The 20,654-nt window shown below is 40.6% G+C and overlaps 2 protein-coding genes across 3 annotated transcripts; both read left to right on the forward strand.

Annotated features, from left to right (window-relative positions):
• The first annotated feature begins 971 nt into the window (after positions 1 to 971).
• On the forward strand, positions 972 to 6,667 carry camlg (calcium modulating ligand). Of its 2 annotated transcripts, none has more exons than XM_056398226.1 (4): positions 972 to 1,339; positions 2,776 to 3,239; positions 3,524 to 3,589; positions 3,734 to 6,667. In XM_056398226.1, exons 1-4 carry the CDS (start codon positions 1,189 to 1,191, stop codon positions 3,923 to 3,925), a joined length of 873 nt encoding a protein of 290 aa, XP_056254201.1. In that variant the 5' UTR covers positions 972 to 1,188; the 3' UTR covers positions 3,926 to 6,667. The 2 variants fall into 2 exon arrangements, with proteins under 2 accessions (XP_056254201.1, XP_056254202.1); XM_056398227.1 differs by having other exon boundaries at positions 979 to 1,339; positions 2,779 to 3,239.
• Positions 6,668 to 7,573: 906 nt separating this feature from the next.
• ddx46 (DEAD (Asp-Glu-Ala-Asp) box polypeptide 46) lies at positions 7,574 to 20,589 on the forward strand. The gene is made up of 23 exons (XM_056398009.1): positions 7,574 to 7,712; positions 7,958 to 8,128; positions 8,700 to 8,822; positions 8,942 to 9,029; positions 9,123 to 9,291; positions 9,574 to 9,815; positions 9,935 to 10,045; positions 10,276 to 10,441; positions 11,273 to 11,393; positions 11,843 to 12,018; positions 12,469 to 12,590; positions 13,634 to 13,712; positions 14,882 to 14,964; positions 15,323 to 15,487; positions 15,680 to 15,842; positions 16,409 to 16,602; positions 17,339 to 17,476; positions 18,012 to 18,161; positions 18,367 to 18,594; positions 19,053 to 19,271; positions 19,479 to 19,623; positions 19,790 to 19,863; positions 20,071 to 20,589. The coding sequence occupies exons 1-23, from the start codon at positions 7,696 to 7,698 to the stop codon at positions 20,116 to 20,118; spliced, it is 3,192 nt and encodes a 1,063-aa protein (XP_056253984.1). The 5' UTR covers positions 7,574 to 7,695; the 3' UTR covers positions 20,119 to 20,589.
• Positions 20,590 to 20,654: the final 65 nt, after the last annotated feature.

Raw genomic sequence — 20,654 nt, forward strand, 5'->3', positions numbered from 1 at the left:
GCTAATCAACTTTTTCTCTTGTTTTCTTGATGGGAGACTTATTTAAACCTCTTATATGAAAGATAATTGCTTAGAGTGAAGTAAAGACTACTGAGATCATCAAAACATGTAATTGTGAAATTTTATTAAATTGGTTGAATGGGACATGACTTGTTAGCGACTTAAAACTCAAAGTTTAGGACTTGGACTTGAGTCTGGACTTCATAGCCTTGATTTGAGGATTACTTAAGACTTGGACCTGTGACAAGGGCTTTGTCACACCTCTGGTAAAATGTGCATCCTTTTTTAGGATCAGGATTCATTTTTCCCTCGCATCATATCAGAGCAGCCACAAAAATGCCTTTCTGCTATGACATTAAGCATAGATGTCCCTTCTGGGCACAGACACATCCTGGTTGAGGTTTACTTTGTCACTATGAAAGTACTTTGACACCCAGAGCCACCAGTGGTGCTATAAATTTCTGGGCCACTTGACAACTGTTAATTCAAGGCCCTGAAACTGTAAATAGGGACAATATGATCCCTGACAAGCTCCAGGAACCTGCAAGACAAAAATAAAAATACAGAAATATGCATACCCACTCTTTTTTTTTTAATCAGGTTTAATTTTGGTTTTGTTAAGATTTAAAGTACATTAGAGTCTAATAGCAAGATGAGGGGTGGGCAGATCAATCCCTAAAGTATCAATACTACTGATACAAGCTCTTGGATCAATACTAGGATCAATAGATTGATACTAAAAGAATGGACCCAGCACATGTTACATACACTTTTATTGCTGCAAAATTTGCATCTCTGATGCTGGTGTGTGCATATATGCAGTGAATTCACACAATGTTATTTACAGCGGGAAACGCCTCGTGTTTGGCAAAGTATTTTGTGGTAATGAAAATATATTCAGAGTTAGACTATTCATAATCCTTTATATGAGAGTCCCACCCCTTAGTGAGGCCTCTTTCCTGTAAGTCAGCGCTGAGGGCTGAAAAAACCCTCTCAAACCACTTTGTCATGCTCGGCGCTGAGATCATCACTGTGCGTCCTCTCTTCAGACACCCCGCTGTCCACTCCGTCATGTTTACCGTGTAGTTCAGTGATCTGAGGCTATTGTGTCGATCGCGGCGAGCTGTTGAATCATTACTTTATAGCACCGTGAATAGACGTCGTAGGCAACGCTTGATTTCTTTCAACATGGAGTCCGGGGAGGCCAACGAGGAGAGGACAGGCTCCCTGTCGGCGGCGCAGAGGAGAGCAGAGATCCGGAGGAGAAAACTGCTCATGAATTCGGAGGATAGGATGAACAGGATCGTGGGATTCGCCAAAAACGAGTCTGAAAATAACGGTACGCAACGATGCTGATCGAGTTCACACCACAGCGCCGGTTCTGCTCAAACGTATTGTCGTGACTGTCACCTGCTTCATGCTGCTGCTGCTGTTTCAGCTGCAGTCAGCACATTACCTTTGTTCACAGGCAATACTCTGTACCATTAATTCCACATTCATTTTCAGTACAAATGTATTTAATAGAGGTTTGTGCGGCCTGGGATTCAAAACCAGCAGCTCCCTGCTCCCAGTGTAACGGCACATCTGTGGTTTTAGTGTAGAGCTGAGACAAACGATTCATTCATCAGTTACCCGTTTCATAGAGAATTTGATCGATTGATGACGATTTTGATCATCAATAGATAATGGATGTACATTTTAAAACAAAAATACTTAAAGATTAACAAATTTCTGGGTTTTATATTTTTCTTTAATTTTTTAAAATTTATTTAAACTTTATTGTCCCCAAGAGGAATTTAGTCTCGCAAAGTGCAACACACACACACACACACACACACACACACACACACACACACACACACACACACACACACCCTTTTGTGACCACCCTTTGCTTTTGAGTTCTCAGGTAGGTTGTTCCAAGCATCTTGGAGAATCTGCTACCGTTCATCCGTGGTTTTAGTCTGTCTCGGTTTCCTCTGCTTCTTCGTGTGATCCCAGACTGACTCCATGACCTTGAGATCAGGGCCCTATGGGGGCCAGATCGTCTGTTGCAGGACTCCTTGTTCTTCTTTTCTGTTGAAGATAGTTCTTTATGACTCTGGTTGTATGTTTGAGGTTGTTGTCATAATGCAGAATGAATTTGGGAGCGATCAGACTCCTCCCTGATGGTACTGTGTGATGGATGAGAATGCTTTAAGTGCCTAAAATATACTTAAACCCATAGCCATACTGTCGACCCAGATCTTGAGCTTCATACCAGAACAACTAAAGCTGAAACAGTTGGTTGATGATTTGTCAAGTTGATTGACAGAAATTTAATCTTCAGCTGTTTTGATAATGAATTAATCATTTAATCCCTGGTCCCTAATCCCTTTCTTTGTCCTCCATGAGAGTTATAGGGCAATTGGTAGATGTGAATTTGGGCTTGGGTAAATAGTAAGAAGCATTTTTTTAGACTAAATAACTGTGGATTATTTAAGAAAATAATCAGAAAATGAATCGGTTTGACAATAATTATTAGTTGAAGCCCTAGTTCAGTTGACAGCAAGAGTGAGAGCAGTGGTGTAGGATATAGCTTGTCCATCCAGGTTTCCTTTAGAGTGTGATAATACACACTCTGGCACTCTCATGGTTCACTCACACAGGTGAGCAACACAGTGTCACATTTGAGAGATTGGAACCATATGTTGTTTCCTTGATAAATAGGTTAAACAATTAATAGACTTAAAGTTTCAGCACTAGTCAAATGTGACATCACTGATGTTATCTCAGCAGGAGCTTCTCGGCGCCCCGCAGAACCCCGCTTCCACCTCGATCTTGACAGGACAGAGGCGTGGTCCTCATGCCCGTCTTCCCAGAGACCGTCACCTTTCCTGCCAGAGGTTTCGGGGCTCGGCAGCCGCTCCCACAGCGCCACCCCAGAGAGAAGGGGCTCACCCCTGCCCGAATGCAGTGATCTGACTGGATGCTCTCTGGATGACGACATCGCAGGGGTTCGGCAGAGACCAAGGGGGGAGCGGGCATCAGATGACCTCAGCGGGTCCCCGCGCCGAGGCCTCCAGAAGTACCTGTCTCGTTTTGACGATGCCATGAAACTGCGGGGTCAGCTGGCCAATGAGAAGCCGCCCCAGGACGGAGGGTCTGACGCAGAGGAGTTTGATCCCTTCAGAGTCTTCAGGCTCATCGGCAGCGTCCTCCTCGCTGTTTTTGTCAGGGTTTTTGTTTGCAAGTATCTGGTGAGTCTGCTTGCCTTGTTGCTGTGGCAACTGTGATATTGACCCATTGGTCATTTTATGTGTTAACTGATGAGCATGTAGAGACTAAATTGATACACGTACATTTTATAGATCCAATTACAACGTTTAGTGACAGTGGGTAACTAACACTATCAAAGTAAGAGTAAGTAATTAAATATGTGGTAATATTACATACGATTGTTGATGTCTCAATAATTATGAATCTGACTACTAAAAACATTGTGTTGCTGTAGTGATGTGACTCTCTTATCCTTTCATTTTAGTCAATATTTGCTCCATTTCTGACCCTTGAACTGGCTTACATGGGCTTGTCCAAATACTTTCCAAAGGTGAGTTTGCATTAGTTATTTTTATGACCCGTTTTGCGTTGTTTAACATGTATGCAGAGGGTATCACTTTTACTTTGGCGTTGTCGTGGTGTGAAATTTAAACCGGTGACCTGCATGATTTGCTTTATACTCCTGGTTCTCCAGGTAGAGAAGAAGACCCAGACCACTGTGCTAACCGCTGCCCTGCTGCTGTCCGGCATTCCCGCCGAAGTCATCAACCGCTCCATGGACACCTACAGGAGGATGGGCGACGTCTTCGCTGACCTCTGTGTCTACTTCTTCACCTTCATCCTCTCGCACGAGATCCTGCTGTTCATTGGCTCAGAGACTCCCTGACATACCAGGAGGACCTCAGTAACCCAGCCCTCCTTCTTGTTGGCCCCTCCCTCTGTCTCCACTTAGCAACAAAGCATGCTCATTTACACCCTCTGATGTGGGTTTGTTGTTGAGGGTCTGGAAATGAATCCCTGCTGTCTTATGATCAGTGCGGTGTGTCGGCTGGACGAGTGCTTATCACTTCAGCGCTTCAGGATTTCCACTAAGGCTAAACTACATGCTACTAGCGTGTCCAGTGTTTGTTTCAGATCTCCAAGTTACATTTACCCAGCACAGAAGCTCAGAAAAGGAACAAGTTTGTGTGTGTATGTGTGAAGAATGTACAGGCATTTATAATGCTGGGTGATATTTATTTATCGAGCAGGAAAATGGTAAATGTGGTACTGAAGAGTGGACAACAGTAGGCCTACAGTTCATCATCAGCCTGACCTTACATTGGGACGCCACAGATTCCTTTTAACTGATAAATGGGAAACACTGGAGTCCCTCAAGGGAAATTCATTAATTTAAAAATTCTGTTACTAATGCAAGTTTGTATTACCATAATGCAATTCCACTGAAAGCTAATAGACAATGATATTGAATTATTGCCCAGCCCTGAGCCCCTTCATATCCTAATAAACTCTAAAAAAGGCAAGGTGTCATATTCTCAGCCAATACCACCAGGGTTGGTATTGGCTGGTATTACCAGGTGCCTGACCCTGCTGTGAAACCACATCTACTTTGGAGGTTCAGTTGATGATCTCCCAACTAGTTTACAACACTACAAATGCCTTTCTGTCATATTAGTCAGCCCTGCAGTGGCTTAGACAGGGCTGGGGTCAGTTCATGCCCTTCAAAACCTGAATCTGAACTTCACAGACAGCTGATAGACCTTTTTCAGAGTAAAATATTTTAAAACATTTTGGCATAAATTAGTTCCTGAATCGACTGAAATCCCAGAGTGAAGAGGTTGATTGAGGCTCTTGATCTTTTTTGTTGAGGGTTTAACAAAGAGTATTATAAGAACTGACAGAAGTAGGTGATTTACTTTCCCCGCATACAGAATATCTTCACCCCTGCTGATCACTTGCAGTGTCTGTGCTTCACGCTGTAGACAACCTTGAGGCTTTTCAGTTGTATCATCAATAGTGACCATGACGGTACAACAAAGAGCTTCTTTTAAGAATAAGCTTAAAATAATTGAAGATAAGGAACAGTAGAAAATGTGTGCTCTGAGATTAGTTTCAAGATTTAGAACATTTGATTTCTGATTTTATTCTCAGGATTCTTATTTAAAAATTTGAATTATTTTGTCTTTTGTGGATTCTGTGATTAATCTCGGAGATCTTTGTTCACATACAGCCCTCCTTCCTGCCATACATGCATCAGCTAGCAAGAAAAGTCTGAACTACAGTTTCACAAGCCAAGGCACGGCCGCACGGTCACCTCAAAGCTTTCTGTCGAGAATGAGTTCAGGAAGCAACTGCAGCCCTGAAATCAGCCTACATTTAAACACTTTAATGATCTAATTTTAGGAGAAACAGCCGTTATTTTGCTCTTAATACCGTGTACTGAGCTAGAGGGTAGAACAGAGGGCAAGAGGGAACAAAACTACTCTTGATAAATGAAATAAATGAGTGTGAATGGATTGAGAACAGATGACAGAGTTGTCTCAATGGCATCGAACTCTAAGCTTGTTATTTTGAGGTAACAAAACATGAGGAACAGTTACACACGTGGGCGTCCAGCCTCGTTAGGGAGTAAGTTAGAAAGTAAAAAGATAAAGATAGTTTGAGTTTAGAAAACTTTTTTTTTTTTTTGGTGGCATTGTCGTCTTGCACAAGCAGGAGTTGCTGAATTCTTCATCAACTGAAAAACAGAGCAACTGAACTTGGTTCGATAGATCAGCAGCAGTCCAGTTCCTGATGATTTTTATTTGGTGTCTTAAGAACTTGAACTCTCCTTTTAATTGGTGGATATGAATCATGTATTTGTGTTATGACACATCTTTTCATAGGCAGTGCTTTAATTTGTTTTCTGTTGCGATCTGTCCTCCAGTGTTCAAAAGGGTCCACCTACATTATGAACAGGTTTTCTTCCTTTGTTTAAGTTGTGAAGTCAGAAGAGGCATTTACTCCTTGAAGGTGGAGTGTATTATTTTGCACGTCTATGAGCTGACAAACGCAGTAAACTTCATACAGTATATGTACGTAATGAAAAGTGTGGTTAATGGCAATGTATTGGGTTTTAATGGAAAGTACTGTCACCGCAGTTCGGCGAGAGGCAGTGGGAGTTTGTAGGCTTATTTGTGTTGAGTAATTCTGGTGACGTGTCCTGCTCATTCATACATACTTTATAATAGTATACTCTCTACTTCTGTGCTGTTAATGTCTTTGCTGCATACCTTTAATTTCATCCAAATTAATTTATTAATGTGAATCTTTTTTTCATGTAAATGAATTGGTGTGATTTATCTTACGACTTGTCTGACCTACTTGATTGTTTTTGATAATGTTTACAGATAACTGTTTTTAATGGCTCTTACAGTAGTTATTTGAACTTAACGAACAAATTTAGTGTTGACATGATGTAAACAGTTTCTGCTTAAAAAAGAAAAATCCAATAACCGAACAGTTCATACCAAATAAATACTACTTGTGTGACATACTGTTTAGAATCTCACTTTCTTGATTTGTTTATTGGATAGGTTATTGGATGTAACCGGGACAGTGCACAGTAATAAACATCACTGAAAACCTGCTTCCCCTTCATAGCTTTCTTGCAAGGCCATCCTTTAAAAAAAATCTTGAGTTGAGGTCATTACTACTTTACAAAATGACTAGTGGAGAAGTTGAGGTGTGTCAGCGCCCCAAAACTAAGAAAGGTTTCACTGTATTTTAATTCATTATCAAATATGATCTGACTATAAGAAATATGAATAAATATTACATACAATATTTAAAACAAATATAAACTTGTTAGAATACTCATAAGACAAATATTAATACAATTAATGAAATTACGTTTCCTTATATTACAGTATACAGTATAAGTTACTTATTATATTTGACAGACTATATTAAAGTAATATATAAAAAATATATATTGTACATAATTATCAAATAAAAATACTAAAGTAAATACCAGTACCTCTGCAAAATCCTATAAAAGGGACCTGGGCTTGTGTCTCTGTGTCTCTTCTTACATGTGGGTGTGCAGGGAAGAGAATCAAAGACCCAAGCACCCAATGCCTGACATGGACAGGGCCCTCACAAACCCAGGAATTAAAACAGATTTTTCTGTAATTTTTACATTATTTGCATGATAAGTAAACGTTCTTATTACTTATTACTGTTGGCTAAATAAATTGTTAGGACTATTTCTTGTATCTAAAATGAAAGTGATGCAGGGTCTAAACCTGAGCTTTAAGTTTTAATACTGAGGCCATTTATTTTGTTTGTGCCTTTGAATGATTATTAGCCTAAGCTTCATTGTGGTGTAACAGACTGAGATAGCACTCGCCACTTACACATATAAGCCACCGCTTGTGTGAAAGTATTTAACACCACCTGTGTAACTCAGGCTCCAGTACACGTTTGGATTGGCCGCACTGACCTCCCACCGCGGGGCGGCGCACTACGTTGTTGACTCTACAAGTTTGTGACTTGAACTGTCGCAGTTTTTTTACGTACAGGTTCAAAGACACAAACAACCATACAGCGTACAACAGTCGTTTTAATCTGTGAACACATTTCACTTTTCACAAGACCTAAATTCGTGGAATAGCAATGGGCCGTGAGTCGAGGTATGTCAGAATTATCAGGGCAATTTTGTCAGGTCAATGTTTCTCCTGTTGCCGCTAAAGTTTAGTTGTTTGAATTCGATGGCTAACATTAGCATGTTAGCTGAGGCGTTTAGATGTAAGATCGCATCAGCCACCAGTTAATCTCACACAGCTGTGGAATGAGCATTAAATAAGTTGTTTTGTACATGTAGTTTTCCATCAACACTTTATCAGCTAACATCACTGTTCTGCTGTTTGGTCCTCAGACACTACAGGAAGCGCTCGGCGTCTCGGGGACGGTCAGGTAGCCGATCAAAGAGTCGCTCCCCGGACAAACGCTCCAAGAAAGACGATAGAGACCGAGACCGAAGCAGGAGGGAAAGGTCACGGAGCCGGGACCGCCGAAGGTCTCGGTCCAGAGACAGAAAACGGGCCAGGTGGGTGTTTAACGTAATTGTATTGTGCACAATGTGTGAGTGTTTAAGATAAAAACTGCTGCCGTTTGCAGTTGTATTTACAGCTTAATGAGTTTTGGTCCACTTCAGCTCTGATGAGAACTCAGACCACGTGATTCGCACCACAATTTATACAATACAGGCATCATTGATACAGTTTTTCAAAGTTTTGCTCTACAAGTTCCAAATAAGTCTCAAGAGGTTATGTGCTTGTTGTTGCTAACGTAACAATACCATAACCGCCCACAGAAGCCATCAGGAGGTGTACTTTAATAGGCCTGTGTTCATTCCAGTTAAATCATAAAGGTAAAACCCAAAGTGGGTCAGGCCTGTGTTGTATTCACAGATCAGTTTAACTTCAAGACGAATCACAATAAAAGAACTGCAGTTTATACATATGCATATGGCCTAAAAAATCGATGGTTTTACTTTGTTTGAATTCACTCGAGATAAATGCAATGTTCCAAATATTCCTAAGAAAAGACGGGTGCCTTTCCCTCTGGTCTTTTGTGTTTTCATGTCGCATGACATGACACATGTCTTTGCTGTCCAGGCGATCCAGGAGCAGAGACAGGAGGAGATCCAGAAGCAGAGACAGAAGGAGGTCAGGCAGCAGGAGCAGAGCCCGGAGGTCTCGATCTGCCAGCCCCAGCAAGAGCAGAAGAATAGATGAAAAGTGAGGCTTTTAAAAAGATAATCTCATGACATAATTGTCAGCTGTGGTAACCAAAACCCAGGAAATCATCAAGTGTAATTTGTAAACTAAATCATCTTTTTTTGTTATTTTCCACAAAGGTCAAGGAGCAAAGAGAAAGACAATGTCGATCCTGTATCTGATAAGAAAAAGGTTAAAGAGGAAAAAGAGGATGAGAAGGTTGAGGATGTAAGTGCCATAGATTCAGTTCTTGATGATAAATGAGAGGGCACCACATAGTAGAAGGAGAATATTTCTGATCTTTCTTTTGTGTCTTTGCAGCAAGACTTTGACCAAAACAAACTGGAGGAGGAGATGAGAAAGAGGAAGGAACGGGTGGAGAAGTGGAGGGAAGAGCAGAGGAAGAAGGCCATCGAAAACATCGGCGAGATCAAGAAAGAGCTGGAGGAGATGAAGCAGGGCAAGAAATGGAGCCTGGAGGATGATGATGGTGAGGAAGCACTGTTATAATAACTTGCAATACTTCTATTTAAACCTGAGCAGGCGATCACAATAAACAACAACGTGTAACCTACCAGGAGTAAATGTAAATGAGTAAATAAAGTGCATTGTGAAACTGTATCCAGCAAATGTTTGGTTTTTGTGCTTGAGAAGTAATTAAATCAATTAAAGTTAAATTATAATTGATGGATATATTTTTATCATCTTCACTTGATCAGCACAGACGATAGCTTTAACACTGCAGAGCTTTACAATTGACTCTCCATTGCAGACGATGACGAGGAAGGTTCAGCGCTGATGGAGGCAGACGATGATGAAGATGGAGAGGGGAAGGGGGAGAGGAAAGACAAAGAGATTAAAGAGGAGAAAAAAGAGGAGGGTGAGAAGGAGAAGGAGACTCCCATGGAGCAGCAGGCTGAGGAGGACGACGTGGATCCTCTGGACGCCTACATGGAGGAGGTGAAACAGGAGGTGAAGAAGTTCAACATGGGAGCAATGAAAGGAAACGATAAGGTGAGTGTGAGGTGAAAATCCTGCATCACTTTAGCCTGGAGACAAGTCTTGTGATGTTTAATGTCATCAGGGTTATGAAACATTATTCTAAAACTGTCCATTCAAATTATCCTCTACAGAAAGGAGCAATGACGGTAACCAAAGTGGTGACAGTTGTTAAAACCAAGAAAGGACCTCACACTCACAAGAAGAAGGGTGAGCTGATGGAGAATGACCAGGATGCCATGGAGGTGAGTTTTTCCCGTGTTTATATTTTGTTTGTGAAGGATGTCACATGTTCAGGTCCTTAACCTTTCGTCTGCAGCTTTTCCTACACTTAAGTTATGTGCTCATGAAACAATTACAAAATTTTCCCGGTGTATCATGGATGAAATACAAGTTCTAATTACTAGTAAGAATTCACATAAATCAGGCTACAATCTTGACAGTCTGTTAAAGTTCCTCCTGCTGTGATTGACAGTACTCGTCAGAGGAGGAGGAGGTGGATCTGCAGACGGCTCTGACAGGCTTCCAAACCAAACAGAGGAAAATCCTGGAGCCTGTTGACCACGGGAAGATCCAGTATGAGTCGTACCGCAAAAACTTCTATGTGGAAGTGCCTGAGCTGGCCAAGATGACTACAGAAGGTCGGTAAACAGAAAACTGGGAATAGATGGTGATTTCTGTTTTGATTGGCTCTTCTCCCACCACAGAGATTTTTAATATGAAAACTGCATTTAACATCAGTGTTGTACATATGTAATTTTAGCTGTATGTACCCATATACAAGCTTCTGCTGTCAAGGTTTACAATGATATACCTATCAGTTAATCAGGCTGATATTGATTTATTGTCTTTTATTTATTGAAATCTTTAATGACTTTAGTGTACATTTGGTTTTGGCAAAGTTCTGTCTTTAACATTGATGTTCTGAGCTGTTTGGCACATGTTTTTAAATAGGAAACATGTTAATTGTATAAAGTATCATGTTCAGTATTGGTACCAGGTAGCTCAGTTAGCTCACCCTCAGAATATAATTGTTATTTATTCATATTGTGAGTTACTACATTTATGAAATTTAGGTCTTGTGCTACCACTGTTTTTGTTCGCCCTGGACTGAACTTTGTTTGGAATAAACAGAGGTAATCTGTTTTGAGGTTATAGTATTTAATTATTAGGAGCAGAAGCCACCTTGTCTTTATATGACTCCTACTACTGTAGCCTTATTGAACAATGCTGTGCTCTGAAGTGTGACTCTACTGAAAATGAACACAAACCAGTTATCTTTACATTGGTGTGAACTGAAGGTACAAAATGCAGTTGTTTCCAGCAATTAAAGTAGCAAATACTGTATGTTTTTGAGCACATGTATATTATTTGAGAGACTTTGATTGCTGCTGTGTTCAGTCTGTCTTTTTCCTAATCCCTTGCAACATATTTAACATCTCTCTGAATGTCTGTTGTTTTAATCTATACAGAAGTGAACGCATACAGGTTGGACCTGGAAGGCATCATTGTTAAAGGAAAGGGCTGCCCCAAGCCCATCAAGACCTGGGTGCAGTGTGGGGTGTCAATGAAGATCCTCAACGCTTTGAAGAAGTGAGTCTGACTGATGGTGACTGCGTCCGTGATGGACTAGGCAACTTAGATGCTGATCAGTTTCATGAAAACATAGTTAAGATGCCATCATGTGTGTAAATGGCCTAAGGATAGATTTGTGTAAAATGAGTAGCTCCCTCAATTCATATTCAGCCAGACATGAGGTTGCAGGTAATGCAGCAGTACTAAAACATGTCTTTGGTAAAACACACAGAAGTATTTACCCGGTGTGTACATGTCATGACAAAAAACATAAAAACATTAACATTAAAAAGTAGAACCACTCATATTCCATTAAATCTGCCCTTTGAAATACATATAAAAATTAATAGCATTTTCCCTTTTCTAGGTCAGCTGAAAATCATACTCAAATTGTACATGACACTTGGTTCTTTGTGACCAGATGCCAACATGTCATACCTCTGTTAATTTCTCCTAAATGTGCCCAGGCACAGCTACGAGAAGCCCACCCCCATCCAGGCCCAGGCAATCCCTGCGATCATGTCAGGCCGAGACCTGATTGGCATCGCTAAGACCGGCAGCGGGAAAACCATAGCCTTCCTGTTGCCCATGTTCCGACACATCATGGACCAGAGGCCCTTGGAGGAGTCTGAGGGACCCATCTGTAAGCAGTAGATCATTTTATGCTTTCTTTAGCTATCAACCATTTACAAAAATGTTTCCTACTTGTATTTATGTTGAAACAGAAAATAGGAAAAACTGAAAATTGGTTTAAGATGGAGAGTAAGAGCTTGGTGTGTGGGAAGTGGAGTTGTGATGTCCTGATCCTGTGCTTTTTGTGCTTTTCAAAGATTTGGTTCATGACCCAAATATAGGTCAAAGGAAGACCAAAATATTAAATCTCAGTTTGGGATAATAACCTTGTCTGTAACAACCCCTGGCTGTCTTCTTTAAAAGCCACCCTAAGAATAATTAAAGTCTGTTTTGCCTTAATGTTCTTGGCAAATGCATTGCATGCAATTTTATAAATATCATGAAAATGCGACTGCTCAAATTAGTAAACGATGGAAAACCAATTTTAATTTCTCATCCCTTTTTTTTCCCTCTATTGCAGCTGTAATCATGACTCCAACCAGAGAGTTGGCTCTGCAGATCACCAAGGAGTGTAAGAAGTTCTCTAAACCTCTGGGCCTCAGGGTGGTGTGTGTTTATGGAGGCACGGGTATCAGCGAACAGGTAAAGACACACACTAATGTTGCCTGTTCATTTTATTTCAAAAGAGCTTTAATGCTTTTGAATTAAAGTCCATCTAACATATGGCAGCAATGTAGAGGTAAATATTGCACAATAATACACAGTGAGGTTGTTATGGTGCTCTACATTTGTACAGGATAAATGAGCTACCGCTATTATTTATTTTTTTTTTCTTTTGTTCCATTTATGTTCTGATTAACTGTGAAGAGTAACTCCACAGTAATTCTCTCGGGGGAAATATGTTGTTTTTTTCTCTCCTGCCATTAAGTCTAATTCTTTTAAAATCACTACAATTATTATTTGGTTCATCTCTAGCCCTGGCTTTAGAGGGAAAATACACTCAGTGGCCGCTTTATTAGGTACACCCTATTGCAATTCAGTATATATTTCATTTATACATTCAAGACTGAGGTCATAGTCAGTGGCGGTGTTGTGGATTACCTCATATTTACATACATGATGTGGCCTGAATATTAGAAGCTTTATATGCAGTCTCAATGCTAAAACATAATTTAATTAACACCTCAATGACAGTCACAACACTGAACATTATAGATATTATAAAAATAGACTTTATGGTTGAGATGTTGCTTTGGATTGCTTTAGATTGTATAGGTGTACCTAATGAAGTGGCCACTGAGTGTATGTCTACGCTCTGTTACAGTATGTAAATGGTGAGAACATCCAAAACCAGGTTATTAATGAACATGCTCCTTAATACTGTTTCCCAGTGTACTGTTTCCTAGTGTACTGTATTCACAGTCCACCATTTAAACAGAGTGGCTGCATTTTAAGTGTAGACTTCCTGCACAGTGATGGTCCCACAATAGAACGAGTAATGAAGTGTTCAGAGCAGACAGCACATACGCTAGTTTTTGTAAACAAACACTGCGCAGTGCATTGTTTTGCCTTTTCTCCTGGGATGACAAAAATGTAAATACAAGTTATGCAACACAACACCTGTCATTTGTGAAGACATATACTATTTGAACATTACGTTAATGACGTCGGTTGTTGGGTTGCAGATTGCTGAGCTGAAGAGAGGAGCCGAGATCATTGTGTGCACACCAGGAAGAATGATTGACATGTTGGGGGCCAACAGCGGTGAGTTCTAACACCTTGACCCTCTCGCTTCTTTATTTAGATGAGATGTAAACGCGACTAAGCACCTTTGATGATTTGTGAACTTTTTGTTATTTACCTTGCATGGAATAAATGTAACGATATGATGAAGTACATTATGAATCAAGTCAGTTCCACTTACTAAACTGTTGACATTATTTGACCACCTTTGGGATCATATCCACAAGACAGTGATGTGTTTCCTGAAGATCAGGGCAAAGTACAGGTAGGTGGACCTGGTGCTGCCTCCATGGTTCCTCAGTCTTCAAGCCAGAGATGATCATGATGTTTGATAACTGTATTGTTGATATACTGTAGGTTGGTCATGATCTGTAATTTATTATATTATATATATATATATATATATATAAGTCTGAATGCTCAACCAGGGTTCTACGGTGTTGTTGTTTTAGCACATGTTCTCTCATAGATAAATTTAGACTCTTAAGAGGAGACGAAAGGCACATGTGCAGCTTTGATATTCAAAGCACAGAGAGAGACTTTCATGCATCCATAAAACCTCATCCGTCTCCCTACTTATTTTTAATTTGGAGTTCATCTGAGAACAACTATCATTGTAGAGCCCTGTGCAGCACTGAGCATTTACATAAAAAATGTGAATGAATGCTAGAATTGTTTTTAAAAGGAAGTAACTTATATTTGCTGACAATATAATTGTGCATTATGTAAATCTTTTTTGAGCAGTTATTCGAGTAGAAGGGGATTTTTGTGGTTTCCACACATGCGAGGTAATCTGTAATATGTTTCCCTTGTAGGTGAAAAGGCGCTTGGTCAGATAATGCTTGATGGGGCTCCATCTCTTGTATTGTATCTTGAGGCTGTTTTCTGACTTTTACAGGTCCCTCATGTCCCTGAGATGGTACGCAAGACCAGAGACAAGCAAAAAAATAATATTTTTAAATGCAAATATATGCTAAAATAAAATGAAACCCTGGTCACTTGAAACTAGACCACTGAAGAATGTGCTGAAGTTAGGATGCCTTGTTTTGTTGTCAAGTAATGTCAAGTAGTTGTATCCTGCAAAAGGTTTTCTGTTTTGGTAGATCAGGTTCATGTGTTGTGAAAAAGGCAGGGCTGAGTTTTCTGAAAGTTAACTGTTCATCTCCATGCTCGTATCCTTTGGTGTATAGGTCGAGTCACCAACCTGCGCAGAGTTACATATGTGGTGTTGGATGAAGCAGACAGGATGTTTGACATGGGCTTCGAGCCGCAGGTTGGTGTCACACATATTTGCAGTTGTCAACTTTGCACGTGTGGTGGCCACAGAAAGATAGGAAGCAGAAACTGTTTGAAATGTGTTTATTGCTGTGAAGAACAGTTACTAACTTAACAGTTAGTAGCAAATGGATGTGTAATTGCAAAAATACTGTAAACCAGCACATTTTAGGAAATTAAAGCCTGGAAAAAATCATTTTTGATACTGAAATTATATTGTTTACAGCAATGCTAGTTTCTTCTGTTACCTTGGATTTTATGGTTTAAAGTAAGACAAACATAAGATAAAACAACAATAAGCTCATTGCATAGATAAAATAAATCAACCTCTATGCGTCGTTTTATTCCTCTACCAGGTGATGCGTATCGTGGACAACGTGCGTCCAGACCGTCAGACAGTCATGTTTTCAGCCACCTTCCCCAGAGCCATGGAGGCGCTGGCTCGTAGGATCCTAGCTAAGCCTATTGAGGTCCAGGTGGGAGGCCGCAGTGTCGTCTGCTCTGATGTGGAACAACACGTGGTAAATCATCTACATTTTATCTCTCTCTCATCGGAAAGGTTCTATTTAAAAGACAGCGTTTAGTTCATTTTCGTTCTAGCTTACCAGTATACTACTTGAGCTATTGTTGGATTGTTCTTTTTTTGCCCGTCACATGCCTCACCTCTCACTGACTTCCTAATTTTTATTTTTTTTTTGTATTTGTTTGTGTAGCTGGTGATTGATGAGGACAAGAAGTTCCTGAAGCTGCTGGAGATTCTGGGTCACTACCAGGAGAAGGGTTCGGTCATCATCTTTGTGGACAAACAGGAGCATGCAGACGGACTGTTAAAAGACCTGATGAAAGCCTCGTACCCGTGCATGTCGCTGCATGGAGGTAAGGCACTGGTTACAGCTAGGTGATGGATATTGGATATTTGGATATTTTGAATCCCTTTTTAAACAGAGCTCCTGCTGTGTTTCTAATAAGAAGACCCTTCATTATAACAGCTATGCTTGTTTACTCTAAAACAAACAAGCCCAGTAAATGATTTTAGATAGCATGCTGGCATTCAGGAATCAGACGTGGCATGTAACACCAAAGTGCGGCATCTGTCCCACTATTCCGCCTCTCCCTTTTACACCGACATCGATCCATCTCTGTGACAACCTCCACTGCTGGCTTAAAGGCGGAACAACAATGTAGTGTAACAATTGAACCCCATTTTGTGTTTGTGCCTTTTATGTCAAACAGTAAGGAGGAATAAATGCACAACATTCCCGCTTTGAACAGGCTGTGTACAAAGAGCTTAAGGCTCTGATTTTTGCCTAACCATAACTCTGTAGATAGATGAAGGTGAAAGAAACTATTTTGAAGTACATCTTCATCTGTTTATTGCTTTCAGCCATGGATATGTCTAGTAATTTGGTCTTTCATATATTGATTTCCTGTGCTCCTCTTAGGAATTGACCAGTACGACAGAGACAGCATCATCAATGACTTCAAGAATGGAGCTTGTCGTCTGATGGTGGCCACCTCTGTGGCAGCCAGAGGCCTGGATGTCAAGCAGCTGATCCTGGTTGTCAACTACAGCTGTCCCAACCACTACGAGGACTACGTCCACAGGGCTGGACGCACAGGCCGAGCAGGCAACAAGGTCAGTCACTTAAAGGGCAGTTCAATTTTCCATGTCAACATCTGTTTACAGGTCTTGAGGAGTACTTCTGTTTTGTCGCTCCAGAGGGAGCTTTGATAAAGCTACTAGCATAACACACCCGGCTCTCCAAATGGACTGTTGGAGGTTAAGTTACACTGTAATCCAGGCACCAGGTTTTGACAACAGCAACATTGATCTTCACGCCACAAGTGGTAATTAGAGGAAGGTGGAAGCAGAGCACCTCTAGAAGCTAGCAGCTCAATTGCAGAAAACCAAGCCCATCAATCACTCAAGCAACGAACACAAAATCTTCATCTCGGTACAAACCAGCAATCATGCTGTCCACTCATGTCAAGTCAGCATTCAGCTCATCTGATTGACCGAAAACATCTGAACCCATAGCAGCTGTGTGCTAAAATGTAGATGATAGTAGGTAATCTCTTCGCCTCTGCCATGATGTCCGTACTGAGATTACCAAACTAGCTTCTTCTTATAGCTAGCTGTAAACCCAGTCAGTGGTGAATGACATAGGGCCGTAAAGCATTACACGCTTCTTGCAGGAGATCATACCCGCTCAGCCCAAGTTAACTTTTGTAAGACCAGGCATTTGGGGCGCAGATTCTCACTATTACAAGTCAGTGTGCCATCAAAATGATTTTGAAGCCTTTTTAAGGTAAAATAAATAAATAAATCCTCTTCACATCTGCTTTTCTCTACATCTTGTTCCTTCTTCCAGGGATACGCCTACACCTTCATCACAGAGGATCAGGTTCGCTATGCTGGTGACATCATCAAAGCCTTAGAGCTCTCAGGTTCTCCTGTCCCACCAGAGCTGGAGCAGCTTTGGGCCTCCTTCAAAGACCAACAGAAAGCGGTAAGATGAGGGGAAAGAGGAATCAGATAAGAGTGTGTGTGCCTCAAAGCAACATACAGTCTTAAAGCTACACTAGGCTGAATGTAGAGGAAGGTGGTGATAATTGTTTGAATTTCTGATTGTAATGGATTTCATTACCCAGAATTTATGTATCATAATGCTGGAAAACTATTATCATCTTAGTTTGTTGTATTTCAAACACTGTTGGACGAATTTCCACAACACTTTCTTTACATCTACCTAGTACTGGCTCATTGTTTTTATATTTAACTCTTCATTCATTTAACACTTGATTTGTATTAAGAAGACTTGCTAAGATACATAGTTAATTGGGTTCAGTCACTGGGAATTTGAGGTGACACAATTAGCAAGTAGGACCAAGAGGTGATCAAGAAATGTGTGAGGGAAGATATTCTTGTACTGCTTTTAAAAGTGATCCATGTGAGTGTTAATTCTACATTATCACCTTGATATTGAAGCTTTTTTTCCCCCCTATTTTTCTGCCTGTGTTTTCTACCCTTCTTCATCCACGCAGGAGGGTAAGACCATTAAGAGCAGCAGCGGCTTCTCAGGAAAAGGCTTCAAGTTCGACGAGACAGAACACGCCCTGGCCAATGAGAGAAAGAAGCTGCAGAAAGCTGCTCTCGGACTGCAGGACTCTGATGACGAGGATGGAGCCCTAGATGTGAGTAACCTTTTTAAATTTCATTGTTCATGAATTTTCATTAAATGGACAACTCAACTGTCTCTCAGCATCATATTGTTGATGTATTTACTTTTTGGTAACTTAAGTGTGTCGTATTCCCAGTCACAATTACATAATCTTTACTAATTAATCAACACCAGTCCGACCCATCTCAATCATATCCCCTACGTTTAACTGTCTTCAGATCGAGGAGCAAATCGAGAGCATGTTCAACTCCAAGAAGAGGGTGAAGGATCTGTCTGCTCCCGGTGCAGCCACCGGTCCTGCAGGGGCGGTCGCCACCACGGCAGCTGCCTCTGGAGGGCTGCCAGGCCTCGGACCCACATCTGCTGGAAACATCCAGAAACTGGAGATGGCCAAGAGGCTGGCGCTCAAGATCAACGCTCAGAAGAACCTGGGCGCTGAGGCTCAGGTACGTCAAAGAGATATACAAGTGCAGGTGTCTGCCAGACCTGTTGTCGGTGTGACACAAGCATATAATGTAGATTGTGACATTACAATGGTTAGCCACCTGCTTGGGTGTGTTCTTTTCATTTTGGAATAAAATCTGAATGATGTGCTCTTCAAAACATATTCACTCCTATTAATCTGTGTGTTGTGCCGTGACTATATTTTTAATCACAATATATATTGTTACACTGATTATTGTCCCATCTGTGGTCACTGCCCTCAGGTTGTTGGTCAAGATGACCATAAATATAAAAAGAGACCATCAGTTCTTATTTATTCCAGAAGCTGTACACCTAATGTCTCTTTTCTTTGGTATGATATGTATATTATATGTATTATATGTATTGTGTGTTCTGTCAAGATTTGTTTCCTCCCAAATTCCCAAACAAGGTCAAACTGGCTTTTCTGTTCACTTTACAGGACGTGATGCAGCAGGCCACAAACGCCATCCTGCGGGGCGGCACCATCATGACTCCCTCTGTGTCAGCCAAGACCATCGCTGAGCAGCTGGCGGAGAAGATCAATGCCAAGCTGAACTACACCCCTGTGGAGAAGCTGGAGGAGGAGCGGCAGGCAGCTGAACAGGCAGAGACCGTCAAGAGATATGAAGAGGAACTGGAGATCAATGACTTCCCTCAGGTCAGCAGGACACTGTGCTGTGTTTTTATTGCTGGCTGATTTTAGAATCAAGCAGCTCAAAAATTCCAAAATATTTTCACATGGTTTTTTAATTCAGAGCAATTACTATCATCCTGCTGTTTTCTCCTTTGACGGAAACTCAAATGGAGAAAGAACAGTATCTAATAAAAGTAATATAAAAATGTTCTTTATTCTGTTCTTCCTCAGACGGCCAGGTGGAAGGTGACATCTAAAGAAGCTCTGCAGAGGATCGGTGAATACTCTGAAGCCGCTATCACCATCAGAGGAACCTATTTCCCTCCAGGCAAAGAGCCTAAGGAGGGAGAACGCAAGATCTACCTGGCTATTGAGAGTATGTGTCGGGGAAATAATGTCTCAGTGCTAATTCTATTGGGAATTTTTCCACATTACACCATTCAACTCCCAACTTCATCTATCCCTGGAATCTGATGTTTCCTTTTTACTTGTGTTTAATAGAACTGCATATACTGTGTATTAATGTTTTTTTGTTTTCCCAGGTGCTAACGAACTGGCTGTGCAGAAAGCCAAAACAGAGATTACACGATTAATCAAGGAAGAGCTCATCAGATTGGTAAGTATCCTCTGCTTCTTGAAGTCAATAACCAGTATTGGATATCATGTTGACATCAGGCTAAATTGGAGCCTGTTTCATATTATTACTGGCATTAGATTTCAGAGCAGGAAAAATATAACTAGACAGGTTTGTTATTCAGCAAATATCAATAATAAAATATGTTGCTCATTGCCCTTTCTTTTTCTTTTTTCTCTCTCTCTCTAGCAAAATTCCTACCAGCCAACGAGCAAAGGCCGGTACAAAGTGTTGTAGAGGAGAAACCGAGGCTTGCTGGAGGAGTTTCCATTTGTTAACAGTCTCCTGTCATCTCTACTTTTTCATCAGATTGGTTGAAGAATATTTTAGTCTATATTTTTAATAATGTTAACGTCAGTAACCTAAGTTTAGTGTATGGTTTTGTTTTTATTTTTCCCCCTTTAGTTACTTCTGTCCGTCACGTGATTTTTCCAGTGATTTTTATACCAACAAACCATAAATACCAAAATGTGATGCTGTTTTCACTTTCATTGTGTTTAAACCATCACAATAAGTTAAATAAAATATGTCTTTAAATATAAGACACATTTTCTTTAATGGTTTTTTTTTTTTTTTTTTTTGGGTCAGATCACACTGTGTTGTATGTAAAAGCCACAAACCAGCCATTGTGTTTATGAAGAAATCCTCAAATGAAAGATGTTTTTACTTTCCCTCAAAAATAAAACAGTGTGCTGCTAAGGAAGTTAACTCGATGTCTCCAAATGTTTGCCTGAACAAATCTAGTAGATGCTGTGCACTCTTGCCGACTGCTT

This window comes from Seriola aureovittata, chromosome 15, assembly GCF_021018895.1.
Source record: "Seriola aureovittata isolate HTS-2021-v1 ecotype China chromosome 15, ASM2101889v1, whole genome shotgun sequence".
NCBI classification, from domain to species: domain Eukaryota; kingdom Metazoa; phylum Chordata; class Actinopteri; order Carangiformes; family Carangidae; genus Seriola; species Seriola aureovittata.

Coding starts and splice junctions, on each gene's coding strand:
- ddx46 (XM_056398009.1), top strand. Junction 10,442..11,272: donor GGCCAAGATGACTACAGAAG/GTCGGTAAACAG, acceptor TAATCTATACAG/AAGTGAACGCATACAGGTTG. Junction 15,843..16,408: donor GTGCATGTCGCTGCATGGAG/GTAAGGCACTGG, acceptor TGCTCCTCTTAG/GAATTGACCAGTACGACAGA.
- camlg (XM_056398226.1), top strand. CDS start 1,189: ATGGAGTCCGGGGAGGCCAACGAGGAGAGGACAGGCTCCCTGTCGGCG. Junction 3,240..3,523: donor TTTTTGTTTGCAAGTATCTG/GTGAGTCTGCTT, acceptor CTTTCATTTTAG/TCAATATTTGCTCCATTTCT. Junction 3,590..3,733: donor TGTCCAAATACTTTCCAAAG/GTGAGTTTGCAT, acceptor CTGGTTCTCCAG/GTAGAGAAGAAGACCCAGAC.